This window comes from Triturus cristatus, chromosome 10, assembly GCF_964204655.1.
Source record: "Triturus cristatus chromosome 10, aTriCri1.1, whole genome shotgun sequence".
NCBI lineage: Eukaryota > Metazoa > Chordata > Amphibia > Caudata > Salamandridae > Triturus > Triturus cristatus.
The window spans coordinates 1,178,349,154-1,178,367,837 of NC_140593.1; the positions used below are offsets into that span (position 1 = coordinate 1,178,349,154).

The 18,684-nt window shown below is 41.7% G+C and overlaps 1 protein-coding gene across 1 annotated transcript; it reads right to left on the reverse strand.

Moving 5' to 3' along the window:
* Positions 1–13,830: 13,830 nt before the first annotated feature.
* LOC146796948 (olfactory receptor 1C1-like) lies at positions 13,831–14,775 on the reverse strand. Its single transcript, XM_085631461.1, has one exon. It carries the CDS (start codon positions 14,767–14,769, stop codon positions 13,831–13,833), a length of 939 nt encoding a protein of 312 aa, XP_085487587.1. The 5' UTR covers positions 14,770–14,775.
* Positions 14,776–18,684: the final 3,909 nt, after the last annotated feature.

Below are 18,684 nucleotides of genomic sequence, written 5' to 3' on the forward strand. Positions count from 1 at the left end.
GTCACCAATTCCGACGTGGTAGCTTGGCGCGAGGTAGGAAGGCACCCTAAGGCAATGTGTAAAGCGGTTGTGCAGCACTCACTCAAATGGACTCAGCAATGCACACACAATGAAGGACACCACACCAAGCTGTTTGGTAAAACAAGATCTTTTATCTAGTTCACATCATGGCAAATCAATTCATTTCAGGAATAATGCAGATAATCTCACAACAGCAGTAAATTCATTCAAGTAACTAAAACAGGTGATCGCAGGGCAACAATTAATTCATTCCTACAAATAAAGTAGTGAATCTCAGGGCAACAGTCAGTTCATTCTCATCAATGGGTCAGCGAATCTCAAGATGACAGGTAATTCATTTCTGCACAAAACAGGCGTAAATTCCTCTCTAAAACTTCAGGCCCATAACAACAAGGTTCTCGGTAACCAGGGGCATCGTAGGCACAACATTTCGGTGTTCACATTAATCAGGATTGCACTGGGTTGGTAGGGACATTCCAGGCAACATTTCCTGTGTAGGAGCACTCTGCGAAGGGCATAGAACAAGGGCTAATCCATGTGGTAGGACTAGCACAGTCTGAGGCCCAGTCCTGCTCTACCGCTCCACAAGGAAGGTTCAGGTGGGCCTTCAGGGCCCCGTTGCAGCTCCCTGAGGTGAGGGGCAGTCAAGGAGCTGCCACGCTGATCACGCGAGGCTCCTCGGCAGCCCCGCCGTCCCCTATGATTTCTGCCCTCCCCCGGGGGTTACCTGTAGCCTTCGGACCTCAAAAGTCCGGCGCGGCTCTGTCCCAGCCTGGGGGGCAGGTCGGGGGCTCCCGCTGTCCTTGGAGCCCCCGTGTTGATGTTCCTGGTGGGCTCTGGGCCTTCCCTTAACCCGGGAGCCAATGAGGTTGCCTTGTTCTGGGGGCCGGGCGCGGAAGTCAATGAGCTGGCAGCTTCCAGGGGGCGCGGCTGTGGGGACCAATGGATGGCCTAGCGCTGCCTTCCTCACTGCCGCGGCGGCCCTCCCAGGCTTCGGGGGCCGCAGCGGTGAACTTGGGTGACAGAGGGGCCTCAGAGTAGCGGGCGCCGGGCCGTGGCGGTGACTCTCCGGCAGTTACGGCGCTTCCGGGCACAGCGCTAGTTTGTAGGTACCGGGCTGCGGCTATGACTGGCCTGCGGCGCTTGAAGGGCACAGCCCTGGAGAGTCTTAACAGGTAGGGGGCATCACAGTAGTTCAGCCACGGCCTGGGCTGCGGCGGTGATGGGCTGGCAGTGCTTTGAAGTCGCAGCGCCTAAGACTATGAACATGTAGGGGGCACAGCTGTTCCAACCAGATGGCGCGGGGGGGCTCAGTTCTGGCGGATTAGCTCTAGGTGGGCACAGCGCTTATCGGCAGTTCCTGATCAGCAACGCCCACAGCAAGAAGTCCCCTTCTTCTTCACAGTGCCTGGGTGGCACAGCGCTTGTCTCAGGGGGGAGGTTCACAGCAGGTCTCAGTGCAGGTTCTTGAGGGGAAGAGTAGGGGTTGAGTTTGCAGGCTTAGGAGGGCAGGGTGGTTCCCTGCAGCACGCTGGAGTTGGTCCCCTGGGTTTCCCCCTCACTGGGCAAGATCAGTAGGCAGGCAGAGTCCCTCATCTAACTTGGGTGTAGCAGGGCCTAAACTCAGTCAGTTCCAGTAGTGTAGGTTTCTCCCCTAGGCCCAACTGCCTACGCTCATGCAGAGGTTCCCCCAGGTCCAGTGGTGCCCCAACTGACTAGTTCAGTTTCCCTCCTTTCCTCTTATACCCCTAGGTCAGGTGACCCTCCTGTAAAGGCGGCAAAGCATTATCCCTCCCAGGGCTGGAAGGTTCCAGGAGCTTCCACATATCTGTCTATGGGACAAAAAGGCGGGATGGTTAAGATACAGTATCAAGATGTCCCAGCCTTCTCCTAACCACTAGTGCATGTATGTAATGGCCACTCCGCAGTAGCAGGGGCCTGTGGCAGCCATGTTATTAGGAGAGAGCACCTGCACCTCAGCACTGTTTGGCAGTGGTAAGGTGCCCAGAGACATAGGGCCAACAAAAAGATGGTGGCAAAAATGAGGCGACAAGGGCAAAAAACAGGGTAAGACCACCCTAGGGCTGACAGGTTTAACACTGCCTGTCTGACGTATTTATACAGGTACCTTAATGTCAGTAATTTATTAACACTGTGTGTAAAATACCTCTAAGGGAGTTACCGGGATACCAGGAAACGGTATAAGGTGTTTTGCCATTTTGCAGTGCTCCACATGTGTCTCAGATAGGAACTATTGCAGAGGCCATTCAGCAAAACAAAAAAAGGGTAAACATTATAACAACAAACATTCCTATCAGTGGTAATTCTGGGCCGTATAGTGGGTTCCCAGCTGTTTGTCATATAAATCGCTTCCAACACTCCAGGCCCAAAGACAACAGAATCCCCAGCCATGGGAGTTCAGCCTTTGAAGCCAGAGGTTTATCTAGTAATACTTCTTGAGGAGTAAATCTACCCATCAGGCCCGTTTCCTCCCAGCAGGAACCAGCCGGCCACTGAGCCACCCTCTGTAATTGGGCGGACAAATAAAACAACTGAATGTAATTTTTAAAGGCGTGGCACCATAAACGCTCCATTGTTTCGTTAGAGTTCCCTGGCCTCCCTGAGTTGGGTTTGTAAATGTTTATTTGGCACAGTAGGTCCACTTGTTATTTTTGCGCCGGTTAGGCCCCCCCACATCTTCCGCGTGTCATTTCAGGACGCACATTCTCTCTGAGAGGTCCCTACATTAGGGATCACTGCCTTCTGTTCAAGCTATAACTCACTCAGAGAATTCTCAACGTGTCCGTCTGATCTGCTAGTTTGCTGTGTTCCTCCCAGATCAATCCCAACCCCATCGACACAGCACTGATCTCCTGCTGGAGTGTTAGCTTGGTATCCATGATGGCAGACAGCACCTTGTCAAAGTGAAGTTGCATAGAAGGCTCCGGTGTATCATGGATGTCCATAACCAGCACTGCGGTTGGGACTCCTCAGAACTGGGCTGCATTGTTGGCTGTTTAGACCTTATCTAACCCATTGTAGCTCTGTCACAAGTTTTTGTAGTTATAGAAGTAGGTTCAGGGTCGGCAGTAGTGTTCTCCACTAGGCAAGGAGAGTTTTATTTCCTTCTAGGTAAGGGGCACTGAGTCGGGCCAGCAACGGAGCAGACATCCACCAACTCTGTAGTACAGCTTTGTACAATAATGGGGAGTAAGGGGGAGGGCACCTTGCCTATGCACCCCAGTATAGTAGAGTTCCTCTCACTCATTTTTGCACCATGGACCAGTTAAAGCCATTGGTCCATTGTAAGAAATTCCCATCTCTGTGGGCACCCGTGACTGCAATGCTCTGTGTCTGTTTAGCAGGCAGATCAGGGCATCCCTCTATTGATCTTGGGCACCTTCTGTAGTCAAAGTTCCTCACTGCACAGCAGTGGGTAATCTGGTTGAGCACAGCACTAAGAGAATAGCCACCTCCAGCAGAAGTCCTCATTTACATTCAAGCACGCAGGCCCATCCCTGTGCTGTCCTGTGGTACCTGGTCTTCACTACCACGAAGGCAGCATCGCCCCGAGGGTCACCTCCCACAAGCAACAGGTCCCAGGTAGGTACCTTCCATCCATCAGTGCTGCCACATGCCCCTCCTTCAGCCTCCGGGTCTAGGCCTGCCCCTCTCAGATACCTCTCCGTATATGATGTAGGGCAGTGGTGCAAATTCTAAGAGATATCTCACCTTGGTGGGCTCCAGTCAGGCCGCAGTATCAGGTCTAAATACATATTCTGGCATTCCAAGGAGTAGAATGAGCTTTATAAAAGTCACGGACACATGTATAAGATTTCAATATGGAGTGCAGTCAGACGTTCTGCGTGTTTTAATTTAATTTGCAGGAATGGAATGACAGGCCACCTGTTGTCTCAATTGCATATCCAGTAGTCTTCACAGCATGTCACTTCTTTTGTAATGCAGAAAACTTGCATATATGGTGGTCAGGGAGACCAGTAAGGTACTGTCAAGGAGATAGGTCTCATTCATTGGTGACATTCCAAGGTCAGTGTTTTAAGAATCCTGATCATCAAGTTGCCGCACCCCTTTCATCATGTTATGTAGATTTCAACTACAATCATGACTTGTCTCTGGGCAGAAGAGGCCTATGCTGTTTTTTCTATTTGTTCACAGTGGACCATTGCCTTGTTCCTTTTCCCACCTACTTCAGCTCATCTACTGATTGATGAGAGCGTAATCTGTCATGCTAGGTTGAGGGCTGGTCGAGATTTTCTATCAGAAGTGTCCATGTCTGTATCAAACACTGAGGCAAAAAAACTTTCCAGCAGGCCTAGGTCATCATAATATATTGTCTTGTTGACATGGCTGATTAACATTGATTTAGGGTCTTGCAAGCCATTTGGATGTCCATCATCTAGAGACAGGGCTGTTTCTTCAGGATTCTTTTGTGTCTATGCACAGTTTCCTGCGAGAATTCTCTGAAGGTGAATATTATGTGTTCTGTGTGGATTAAGTGCCTCCATTTCCTCAATTCTGTGAGGATCAGATGCACATGTTGGTGTCGGAGGAAACAAGCGACTATCTAAACGTATTCCTACCATACTTGTCATGTGTCTTGAATGGATCCTGTTAGCCTGTTGGAAGTCTAGGGGAGAGTCAAACGGGAAGTTTGTGAGACTTTGTATGAAATGGGTAAGTAAGGCTAACATGTCAATATCTTCCTGGTTCATGGGCACTCAGGAAAGCATAGGTTGTCTCTGTGATGTCTGTCTTTGAACTCCAAAATCTATTTTAGCATACACCAATGGCTATGATGATTTAGAAGGAGAACTCACATCCTCAATTTCATCATGCATCACAAAGAGGAGATGGACTCTGCTTTGTAAAGTCTGGAGGCCATATGGTCATAAAGTAGGGTGAGCTAAATCTAGCTCTATCTGCACCATTTATCTCCAGGACATCCATGCTGCAGCATGGGCTTCCCCGGCTTTTTATGGAGCTACAGCCTCCAATTTTTCAAGTTTGCTAGGCAAAGGAACAATTGGTACTGAAGCGGGGTTAAACTTCATTGTCGGCTGCCTATGCACTCAAAGTGGTGGATCCATCTAAACATTTTTTCCCGTGTGAAACCCGGTTTCTCTGGTCATGCTGTGAAAAAGAGGACTAATTCTCATGCCCTACTTTATGCAGCTGAAAGTGTATTGCTTACTAAGAACCAAGTTCTGACTTCTTTTGTGTTCGCCTTTTCAGTATTGTAAGGGGGTTCAAAGGTGCAGGCCGTCTGTGGTTGCATTCAGGCTATGCCATGAGGCTACACCAGACTCCATCCAGAGATGCATCTGACTCTATGTACACATTTACAACCAAATTAAACTCTTACAGGCCTGCCATTTCACAATTTTACTAGGCAAAAGGACAGGTGAGATTGGAGCAGGGTTAAGATTCCAGTGTTATACACCTGTGCAACCATTTATACATTTATGTTTCCTTTCATTAAATGTGTTTTTTGTAAAAGAGCTGGAATCAGTATCATAATCTCAGATACCATGCCCCAAAACAGATTATTTACCCATGGGCTTTGTTTCTTTCTGCTGAAAATATATCTAATTTGGCCGAGGTTGACTTCATTTGTAACTTGTGACCCATTCAAGTAAAAGGTACTCAAAAACTATTTACACATACTATCCTACAGGTTTGAACTATAAAGAACCAAAAAAAGAAACATTTTTTTTTACTTTTTATATTTTTATATTTGTTTTATTTTTATTTTTTATTTATTTTTTTATAACTGTTACTTGCACAACCTACAACTACTTCAAATAAACTGCAAACACTGAAATATTTAAATTAGTAATATAGTAATGATAATGTAAAATATTATGATAATTATTAAGAAATATGTAAGGCAATAAAAAGCTAGTTTAGTTCCTCCTGAACACTAGGAGAGGGATGACAGTGACTTAACTGGAGATAACATTGCTCATGAACACCAAGTTTACAGGCAGGACACCAGTGGCGGGACCTTTTTCTCCCCCCAGGCTGACTCCGGTCAGAGCACACAGCACAGTCTCTCTCTTTTCGCCCAGGCAACAGCGCAAAGCCGTGGTCCTCACTACAAGGAGAAAGTAGTGGTGTTGTAGATATTTGTGCTTGAGAAACACCATCCTGCCGTAGACAAAGTGCCTCTACAAGACTCACTATAAAACTGTGGTGACTCTGAACATTGCATGGATCAGTATTCAATTTATACAATTCGTAAGCATTCATGATCGACACATCAACCAGATTACGCCAAATTTTGGACCAGTATCTGTGTGTTGATCTCTCTGCTGCGAATTCGTATATTTTGCGGTCGCTTACATCAACCCCACCCATTCCTTTATTGTAGTCTAGAATTACCTGAGGTTTGATGATTGACTTCCCAGACCTTCTCTGTACAGTCACATCATCTGCTAGGCTAGAGGTGGACAGCAGTAGAACAGGCTTGCGTTGGCTTTTCTTTTCTCTAAAGGCGCATGCCAATACCCCTTTCTTTCTCATATACTTAGACATTTCTGCCTGTAATTTGGCCCTTGCAATCTCTGGAGGCAGCCCTTTAGAGTTTGCCCGCACTGTGCCTGTTAATAGAGTTTTGTTCTCAAGTAGGTCCTCCGCTAGACTGACACTTGTGTAATAGTTGTCAGTCATTAGATGATACCCTTTACCTAGTAAATCACATGAGCGGAGAAGACTCATCACCTTGTTGAACACAAACCCCTTTTCTGTTCCTATTGTTTTATCCTTCCCAGAATATAAATCTACATGAAGGACATAACTGTTACTGCTGTCACATACCTCAAATTTCTTAATGCCAAACCTAGCATGCCTTTTATTAGGCATGTATTGAATGTAAGCCACCCTATTTTTTATGCCAATCATTGATTCGTCAATACAAATCACCTGATGTGGAACATAGTACCGCTTGAAAGCATGGTTTAGTGAATCAAGTACTGGCCTAATCTTATGCCACGGGTCATAACCTTCAACTCCCCTCACCTTTGCAGTGGCATTGTCATTTATGTGAAGCATTCTTGTGACAATAAGGTATTGCCACAATGGCATGACTTGCCCAAAGAAAGGTGTGGCCTGAGAAGGGTGTGACAAATCCCAGTAATGTTTCACATTACGTTTCTTTATGAGGCCCATGTTAATAGATAAACCAATCCATTTTTTCACTGGCCCACAGTCAAGCCCCCATTCATCCATCGGCGTAGCCGTGAATGGGGATGCTCACTGATCCAGTTTGCCATTTTGTCCAGCAAATCTCTTGCATACTTGTTTGTTTCACGAACTATGTGTACAAGCAGTTCCATAGTTAAAAACAATTGCAAATTTGCAACTGGGGGGGAATTTCGTGGTGGAACTTTCCGGACTCCTGGATTCCTCACAGTAAACTCAATACCATAACTGTTGTTATCATTGCCTGGTGCAATTTCATCCCAGACAGTCTCATACACATCTTCTTGAGATAATTCCTCTCCTTCTCCACTCTCACCAAAGTCCTCATCACCTACACTCTCTTCCCCACTGCTGGACTCCTGCCCCTCCCCAGAATCCACCTCAATGTCACTGTCACCCTCTGAATAAATATCTGGAGCTTCATCCAAAAATTTGAACAAAGATTCCTCTGTGTCAATCTTAAATCATTTGGTGTTCATGTTGTTAGTTTGAGAAAAAGCACAGGTGAAAAAATGAGCACCCTCCCTCATAAGCCTTAGTTGTGTAACTTCTGTGAGGTAAAAATCATTAACCAACACTTCCTACACCCAAAAAATTGGCGAGGACTATGGTTAATTTAAAAAACAAACCACACAGATAAACAATCCAAACCCTCCTTCACACTGCCCAATTTTTACTAATAATAATTAAAAAATTAAACCTAACACACCCTATATATTCACAAAAAAAGAATCTGTACCATTGAAAAAACAAAACAATTGTAGATCAGTAATTCTCTCACAAGCTCCTAAAAACCCAACCACTCTCCAGCACACCCAAATCCCTGTCAGAGAAATTTCTGTCAGCGAGGGGGCTAATGTATCTTTTTGGCTGCTCATGGCAGAGTATGCTGACAGAGAAGAAGGACAAGCAGACACAGTGCACCTTTCAGTGGAAAGAGTCGACCATTTTGTAATAACTGTTTGAGGTAATTTAGAAAAGCATTGCAGCAATATATGGTTTTCACAAACTGAAAAAGATAGCCTAAAACAAATTTGATATTACCGACATGACTTATTTTTCTTCGGCTAATTCTTCTTATAGCGAAATAGGTATTTACATATATTTTCACTGTTAGTTTTGAATAGCTGATACTACTTTTAATACTGGTGACTGAATTAGATTGTAATGTTAACCTCTACTGTAATGATGGCCTTATTTCCATTTCCTGGTAGTTAATCACTTCGAATCTCTCCATTGTATCCACCTTTGCCCTTGCTGACAAGCACTTGAACATGATTAAAAAGGGCTATAACTACATTTGACACTGCCATTCTTCCATGGCATTCCTTATTTCATGCTGTCTTGTTACTTTCTTGTTTTTAATTGGCCATAGACTAACAATGGTCCGCAGCATTACACTTGCATTCAAGCAGCAGAGCATGATTGAACAAGACTCTGGGCACATTGGTGTTTTTAGGCATAGGTGAATGGCGCATTGAAAAGGTGTCATTCTCAATCACACATTGTGTCCTTTTGTGGGTTTTGAAAGTCCTAGAAAAAAATTAAGATGGCTTTAAGTTCTATGTTTAACTTTTCACATTTGAAGGTGCTTCACAGACAGAGGTCAAATATCTGGCTATGTCTTCTGACAAATTGCTGCAGCATTGATGTTTACTTTTCTTTCTCTGCCTTTAAAGTGAGAAGAGTTTTTATAGTGAATTATGTGAAAGAGTGTAGGAAGTTGGCTCTGCATATGGTATTGCCACTAGGTGGTAATACCGTGCACAGCGTCCAGGGGTTCCCCAAAAGTGTACATGGGTCAATGTAAAACCCAAAACGCTCTATTAGTGGTACTGTGGGCAAGGAGCCTTAGGTCTAACACAGAAGAGTGTTGGACATTTATTGCTCGAAAATGATCAATAATAGACACATGACTCAAAAAGGAGATCCACAACAATTTAGAAACATATACTTTGTATTTTATTTTAAGACTTAGATCTTCACAATCAGATGTGTTAAATAAAAATACTTTTCACTTTCAAAAGTCGACAATTATAATATTTTCACAACAGTTCAGTGTTATTCTATGGGGGAAACAATATTGTGGCTAAACAGGTAAGTACCACACTTACAGTTAAAGTCTTTGAGGCCAAAGGTCAGCATGGGCAAATGGTCAGGTGAGTACCATACCTGCACCTCCAGTACACAGGGGCAGCTGGGTGCAGAGGTCAAAGTTGGAGTTCGGCCCAGTGTGTTTCAATGGAAACTGGGGTGCCTGGAGCCACACTACTTACAGGTAAGTATATAGGTTTCAGGAGGCTAACTTTGGGGGGTGGCATGGGGAAGGGGACAAAGCAGCACCAAACATACACCCCCAGCAGCACAGGGGGGCAGAGTGCAGGGTACCACTTCAGCGTTAGGCACCTAATGCTTCTCAGTGGAGTTTCTTCTTTTGACAAACCAGCTGCAGGCCTCGTTACAGAGATTGCAGGAGGGAGACCAATGACAGTAGAGGTAAGTAGAGGTGTAGGGGGCGTAGGGGCAGGAAAGACCCATCCATAATGGATTAATGTCCTTGAAAGACTTAGAATAGTGGAATTAGAGGTCAACGGTCTACAGACATGAGCCCCCAACACCAATTAAACCAATGAAAATGGAAGCATTTTTCAAAACAATTGCAATGCAACACTAGTAACAAATGATCCATGGGTAGTGCAATAACGACCTTGAAACACCTAAACAAGTATAATTAGAGGTCAAAGGTCAAAAAGCATAACCTCCTGCAGCAAAGTAACTAAATAGGAATTAAGTACTTGTCATGATAAGTCCAATAATGACTCACTTGAAACAAATGATCTAACTGTATTGGATTAATGACCATGAAACACTTAGAACAGTGAACATAGAGGTCAAAGGTCAAACCACATGACCCCCATAACAATTTAAGCAAAATGTATGTCCTTATCATGACAATTCAAACACTGCAATACTTGCCAAAAATGATCTAGCAGTAATGGAATAAACAACTTGAAACACTTACAATAAGTGCAAATAGAGGTCAAAGGTCAAATATTATGACCTCTCCAACAATTTGAACAAATATTTTTTTGTTGCTTTTCTTGACAAGTCCGATAATACCACACTTGCTGAAATGATCCAAGGGTAACAGAATAAAAACTAAAACAAGTTACAAGTAAATGTGTATTTAGGGGTCAAAGGTCACGGTTTTTTAACCTCTTAAAAAAATTGACTAGTTGACCCTTGAGATCAGACAATGACTTTTCAAATGATACCTCACTTTGCATAAACAATATCAGTGTTACAAAGATACATCCTTTGCACACTTCCAGGAGCTACCATTTGGGGTCAAAGGTCAAGGACTGTGACCTTCAAGAGACTATGCATGAAATCATCTGCCACCTATTCACAAAATAGGCATCACTGCTTTGCATAAAAGTCAGAAAATACATTTTGAGATGTTAAACACATGTCCAATAACAAAATTGAGACCATTATATGAAAAACAACAACAGACGAAACAGCATGTCGGCCATTTTGTAGTACGTAAAGTGCTGTCCAAAGCAGGAAAAATATGATTTTTCATGTCTTTACTAACCACCATGTCTGAAACATCAATTTTACTACTGTGCACCAATTTGACTAGGCTTATAACTTTAGATTCTGCACAATAATAGAAACTCGTGAAAAATGTATGTGCCTTATATGTATGTCATAGTAAGATAGATAGCCCTAAAAAACGCGAAAACATAAAATAAATTCAAAACCTGCCTTTTTACCTGGTGAGCTAACAGAATAATAAATATTTATGTGTATCTGCATTTGGAAAACACAATTTTTTTTATTACCCTACCAACGCGGTCATTTACACTTATCATTTTCACAGTCACCTGTCGGCCATCTTGAATTGTGTCATGTGACTTCAGGCTGTTTTATAAATGTATGTTTTAGATATAAATTTATAGTACAAGAAGTACTGAAACCAAAAATATATAGTTTACCAACATTATAATCGTAATTACAGAAACTACAGCATGTTAGAGCAATGCATTACAAAAAGTCATAAAATGGCTTGGCACTGAAGGATTTGCAATGGGCACTAATAGGGTTAAAGGAGTTGTGTAAGGCATAAGTACTGTGATGAATAAAATGTTGAATTCTTTTTTGAAAATCTTGAAATCTAGCAGGACTCTCATTGGATCATGAAAAGTAGAATGTAGTAGGCGATTTCGGAATACATGCTGATATTCACACTTGTAACTGTAGAAAGCCGTCTTACTGGAGTTGGTAGTTGTTTATCAGAGCGTTGTATTCACCTCCATCAACTTGGGAGGAGATCTGAAACTCTAGTACACACATCTTTTACCCTTATCAGAGGTTTCAGTGGATAGATTGCTGTTTCTACAGTGAAACACCGTGCTCACTGTCAGCAGAGGTGTGTCAAGAGGAATGTCTTACTCTGTAAACTTTTTTTTTTATTGAGCCAGCTTTTACCATATATGGAGGTGTTAATAATGAAAGTATTTGTTATGAACTATAGGTGCATTCGAATGCTTTGTCACTTTGAGCTCTGTATAGTATTATTTGGATGGTCTTGATGAGTTTCTGAGGCCAGGTAATTTAAACATTGTAAGTATGAAATATAAAACTCCTGGTTAATTGTCTCTTTTGATCTTGCACTTGTTTAACTGAATCTGTGGAACGTTTCAGGAGAAAGAAATAACAACTTAGTGGTGCACTAGATATAAATATGGTAATGTGGGTGAAAAATATGGAAACGTTTAGACAAAATAGTGATGAATTACTGTTATCATTTATTTATAGTATGTAACTTGTATTTTTTTAATATTTTATATTTTGTAAATGGAAATTGGAAATCAGGGAAAAGAACTTGCGCAGTGTCGGGGCACTAAAAAGAACAGTCAAAAGGAGAATGTCCACGGGCTCCTGTAGCTCTTCCCCAAGTATCGCCCGCAAGGCATGTCGGGTTCTGAGTTCTGAAATAGTGGAATCTCGTCAGAGCCGAATGCGCATTGTCAGCGCCAGCAACGTCCTCCCACGTACGCACCTGCCCATGCTTGAATAGATCACCCATGGTATGTATACGTAATTTGTTGAGGGAGTTCAGGGTCCCTCTCTCCGAGCTGAGCGCGAACCATTGGCACCATTTCACACTCATTCGGGGTGAGTATAGTTGCGCCCCATCACACATTCTGAGCAAAGCATTCCACGCATGAACAACCAAATTTATTGAGTCCAGAATGCCGCAGCACCTTGTTGGGGTTTGCTATAAGAAGCGAGGCAAGGAGAATGGGGTAGCAGCAACCCTCTCTATCTGAAGGTGAGGTAAATTATGTGGCCCATGTACCCAACCGTATGCATGAGAGGCCTGCACAGCCCTTTAATACAGTTCAAAATTCAGGGCATTCATACAACAGTAGTAAAGTAGTAAATTAAAAGTAATTTAATATACAAGTGTAATATATTGTAAATTAAATATACAACAATAATATATAATACTGAATATGACAATGTAATGATATAAAACACGAACATATATAGATGTGTAACTATATACGTTAAACTCTGTTTCTATTTAAAAAATCTATAGTTTTGTCTATTTTATTAAGATAGTGTCAACTATATTTTTTTCTGATATTTTTTGCACTTACTATTACAAGTATAGGGACACAATATTATGGTAAACAATATGTGTGTCAAACTGTATTGTTTACTTCAATATTGTGTCAGTGATCCCATTATAAAAACATTATTCCTTCAGCTGAAGGAGATATGGAACTGTGTGTAATTCCAAAAGGGCATAAAGGTGATTTTATTTTGCATGTACCCTACAGCACCTTTGCTGTGTATTTCTTTTGCTATCCCCCTACCACGTTGTCCGCCATGGGGAGCAGCATACCTTTCATGTTAAGTATCGTTTGGGCATGTATGCTGGACCCCGTCACCAAGCCCTTTAGTCCCCCTTCTTTTGTTATCTCATCAGCAACAATATCATTGTAGAGCTGAATGTTGGGCTTTAGAATAATAGGATAATATTACATAGTATAGCATACCATGACATAAACCAACCAAAGAACATATCATAACATATCAAATCATGACGTAGCATAATATGTAAAATTTAGAGCATGACTAGCAGCATAAGACAGAGGAATTTCAAGAAATAGCATGTTAAAAATGGCGTGGCATCAAGGAACTGAAGTAGATTTTGAGTCATTCAATGTTTAATTGAGAGGAAGTTACATAATTTTTAGTAGTATAGAGAACACTTTCCCTTCCTTCCTGCCCCCCAGTTCAGATCTAATGCCAGGGTATTGAATAAGTAGCATTGGCTGAACTCACTAGAGCCAATGTAAAGAGACATAAGGCAAATCTCAGGATCCTAACCCAAACAATACTCTTTGGGTTTTCTATGAATTGATTAGTGTGTCTGAACAGTGGCCAGTTCTGGGATACATTTGCATGTGCTGCATAAGGTATAAAGCAACATCAGTACACCACATTAAACACAATTTAATTGTTTAGAGATTCTGAGATAAATAGATACTGTTGATAAATGCACATATTTTACATTCTGTGGGACCTGTTCTTCCACCCTATCATCTTTTGGAGGCCCCTTATTATGTCCTTGTTCCTGAGGCTGTAGATAAAGGGGTTGGCCATCGGAATGAGGATGGTATAAACCACGCTGATAACTTGATCATATTCCAGAGTAAAACTGGTTGATGGTCTGAAGTACATAAATAAGACAGAGCCGTAGAATAGTGCCACTAGCGTGAAGTGGGATGAACACGTGGAGAATGCCTTGCTTCTTCCTTCCATGGACTTGATCTTCAGGATGGCAGAGATTATGCCAAAATAAGATGCTATGATGAAGAGAAAAGGGCAGAGCAGCATTAGCCCTCCCTCTGTAAATATGACTAATTCATTAGTGGCAGTATCAGAACAAGAAAGTTTGAGTAGAGGAGGCAGATCACAGAAGAAGTGGTGGATCTGGTTCGATTCACAAAAGGGCAGCAGTGATGTCATGAGTGTGTGCAATAATGCATGCGCAGCTGTGATCACCCAAGAATAAGCCACAAGCTGCACACAGACTCTCTTGTTTACCATTGAGGTGTAGTGCAAAGGGTGGCATATGGCCACATACCGGTCATAGGCCATTGATGCCAGGAGGAAAAACTCCATATTTTCAATACATAGAAAGAAATACAACTGTGTGATACATGATGAGAAGGATATACTTTTTCTTTCAGATATAAGGTTGGCCAGGAGCTTGGGGACTGTGGTGGACAGAACACAGATGTCAACAAATGAGAAGTGGCTGAGGAAAAAAAACATGGAGCTATGCAACTCGTGATCTATATTAATCAGGGTTATTATAGTCACATCTGCAAGCAATGTTATTATGTACGTAAACAGAAGGAATACATAAAGTATTTTTGGATGCTTCAGATTGTCAGAGAGGCCCAAGAGAGTGAACTCTGCAGTGTGGCTCCTATTCTTCATATCTTTTATTAATTTATCCTGTAGAATGAATACAAATCAAATGTTATTCAATTGTATTTGATTGTAAATTATTGCCTCATTCCATAACCATAAGTACTAATGCCAAACAGATCAAGGTAATGTGCACACTCAGCTGTGACTATACATTTCTAAAACTGCAAATGCATATTGAATTAGTCAGATATCTGGCAAAGCAGTCATTAATTAGTCGGGTATGGAGGGTTAGTGTGACTCGGGAATCTGTTTTTATTTATCTTTACAAGACACTATATGATGTGTATGTGTGTTTGTGTGTGTGCATGTGTGTAGGTGTGTGTGTGTGTGTGTGCGTGTGTGTGTGTGTGTGTGTGTGTGCGTGTGTGTGTGTGTGTGTGTTTGCGAGCGCACTCACATGAGCCCAGTTCAAAATAATTGCACTCTCTACATATGTGAGGGGTATATGGTTCCCTCCAAATGCAAATAAATGGGTGATTAGTCCATTAGTAACAAAAATAAGCAGAAAGGCATATTATTGTCAATACTAGTATTTAGGCCCTTATCATGAATTCAACGGTGCTAGGGGAACAGTGCATTTCCATGGTAATTTACTGTTACTATGCTGTAAATCCATCACAGTACTGTCAAATTACAAGTTAAACCTCATGGACTAGTGAGTTATTGGGTGGAACCAATTTTTCTGCTCATAGGATCACACAAACATTCCGGTTCCAGGGGGTATAATGAATGCATTTACCACCTGTTCTAAGCAGTGGTAAATGTATGTGGGGAGGTCTTGGTGAGGTGGATAGTAAAGGAGGTAAATGGGGTAGAGGGGAAGGAAGAGATAATATAATTTCTGATGAAGGGGAGCATTTTGTGCTTTCTCATCAGAAAATATGTCTACACCAAAGTGTATGTCATGATATTTTTTTTCTTTGCAGTTGAGGGTGATTGCTTCAAAAAGAAAGTATGTTTGTTATTTATGATACATATTACAAGCAATAGTTGTGTTGTGAAATACACTTAAATTTAGACGCCAGCCCCACTCTTTACTAAAATCTAATTATATTTATACACTAGAGAAAGCATAGTCAATTTCAACCCTTTTCTCCAATATTTGATGGACTACAGAATAATATCAGTACCGCCACTTCCCCCGGCCCACTTATGTACTGTCCCCACTGTTTGTGAGATTTGAATTACCATGCTAAATTCCCCCTTTCACTTTCTCCAATTCTCGTGGGACCAGATTGTAATAAACACTTTACACTGTTTATGAGATTGGAGCTGAAAAAGTAAAGCTCACCATTTCCCATAACCCAGATTTAGGCACTAGCCCAATTGTTTGTAGGAATAGATATGGAATTAGATTATTAAATTCCACTCCAGTGACTAATGTCTCATGCTTGTATCTCTGGAATTAGACTATTAAATCTCGCCCCTCTCCTTTATGAACTTTTCCCAGTGTTTGTGAGATAGAGTTCGAAGAGTAACTCCCATCTACTTTAATTTAGGCATGTTCTTGAATTACTTTTTAATGGAGTTATAATTTTAACTCTCAGAGCCTTTGATTAGGGATGGGCATAACTGGCGTAATTCTCTCTAGCGTAATTACTTGTAATTACATCAAAATTACTCGTATTTATGCATAATTGTGTGAGAAGTGTAATCCATCATTTAGCACTATTGTTGTAGTAAATAATGCACCCTCACATCCAAAATGGGCCCAATGATGTATATTGCCATAAGAAAATAGCACTAAATGCTTCAGGACACAAACAGCATTACAGACAATCAATCTGTCTTAGTTTGTAGTCCCTGTGTTCCTCTGGTTTGATTTTTGCCCCAGATTACTCTTAATTACACAAGATGGTGTAATCGCATAATTTCGATAATTTCACTTAAGAGTAATACCTACTTCGATAACTCCTGAGTAATACAAATTTCACTCAGGCCTACTTTCGATGTATGCACGTATGCAATTATTATTTGACAGAAGTTAGAATAATACATTTAAAATACATTATAAACCCATGTCCTCACATTTTAGCTGAAATGGAGCTATAATAGAGGATCTCACCCCTACAGTTAATGAAATGTATTCAATGTTTGTACAACTCATGTAAGAACAGTAAGTCCTACCACATTTAATATATGCACTGTATCCAGTTAGTGTTACCTTCAGTTAACTTGGAGGTACCAAAGTAAACCATACCCCTTTTAAGTATTTAAATTCATTCCCAAATTTTAGTTGGATTATTTATGTACTAGCTTCCAATGTTTGTAGAACTGGAGTTTACATATTAAATCACACCTTTTCAATTACACACTTTTCCCAATTCTAGTTTAATTTAACTTAGAAACAAAACTCATCCTTTCATTTATGCACTTCCCCAATTATAGTTGGATTGTAGTTAAAATAGTTAATCTCACCCCTTCCATTCGTGCGTGTGGCCTTTAGCCTTGAGATAAAATAGTTCACTTTATCCTCCCAAAGGATTTAATAGTAAACATGACCCATTTAATCTGCATGCACTTCCATCAATGCTTATTGACCTGTAGTTGGAACAATAAATCTCAAAATATGTACTTCTTAATCTTTTTAGGAATATAATTACTAATGTAAATTTTAATATTTTGTTTTACATAGACTTCTGAATCTGGTATTTATTAACTAATGAAAAATTATTACTAAATGTATTTACTCTATCTCTCTCTGAATCTGTACATATATAGATCGATAGATAGATAGATAGATAGATAGATAGATAGATAGATAGATAGATAGATAGATAGATAGATAGATAGATAGATAGATAGATAGATAGATAGATAGATAGATAGATAGATAGATAGATAGATAGATAGATAGATAGATAGATAGATAGATAGATAGATAGATAGATAGATAGATAGATAGATAGATAGATAGATAGATAGGTCCTTCCTACAAAGTTTCTGGGTAATCTGTCAAGTGGGCGACAAAAAAAAGTGGGGGTCCCAACATGCGTTTTCTCCATGCAATTGTCCATAGGAAAATTAGACACAACTACAGCCAAAGCGGCTGAATGGACTTTTATCAAATTGTGCTTTTTGTGATTTTGTGGAAATATGTTCAGTAGTTTTAGAGAAATTATGGTTAGAAATGTATTTATGTTTCATGCTGAAGAGGATCCGCGGAGCCGGCCAATCTCAAGATAAGTTCTGGATAGCTGCTACCAAATTAAGAAAGATGTGGCAGGAGTCATCATAGGACGTGAGGACTCAGTCCCCTGTCCTAGAAAAAACTCCAAAAACCATATAGGACCCAAAGACTGGATGGACACTATTTGACGGGTCAGGCCTCACTCAGGCTGGGTCCAGGTACAGGTTCAGGATGGGTGGAGCCTTTTCTGTCCCTGAGGCAGTGGAGTAGCTAGCCCTTTGGCTGCCCGTGGTGGTCCCCGTGTTTCACGCTCCACTGCGGCCGCATCAAAGACATCAAAGAGCGGGAGTGCTGACTAGATATATTCCATTTGCCACCCCTGGCGGCAGATTGAAGAGTGGGGAGGTGGCGACAGCAGGTGAGAGTGGGTGGAGGATGCCATGCGAAAAGCTTGTGCCGCCTGGGGTGCACCCCCTCACCCCACCTTGCTACGCCACTGCCCTGAGGCTCTGATCAGAAGGCCAGCCAACTAGCCCTTGGAGTCACTCTCGTATTCATGGGTTCAAGCAGAAATGCAGGGTTCAAGCAGAAGGGCAGTCCTCTGAGGGCACAAGGCTGTTTTCAGTCAGCAAGACAATCCTGGTTGTGCAGCAGGACAGTCTTCTGAAATACACAGCAAGCCGTGGACAGCAAGGCATTTCTATGGGGGTCCTCCACAAGTCCAGCATTCAGCATTGTATGTTTCACTGCTTAAGAGAGTATCAAAAGATCTAAGAAAAACCTTGCCCCCA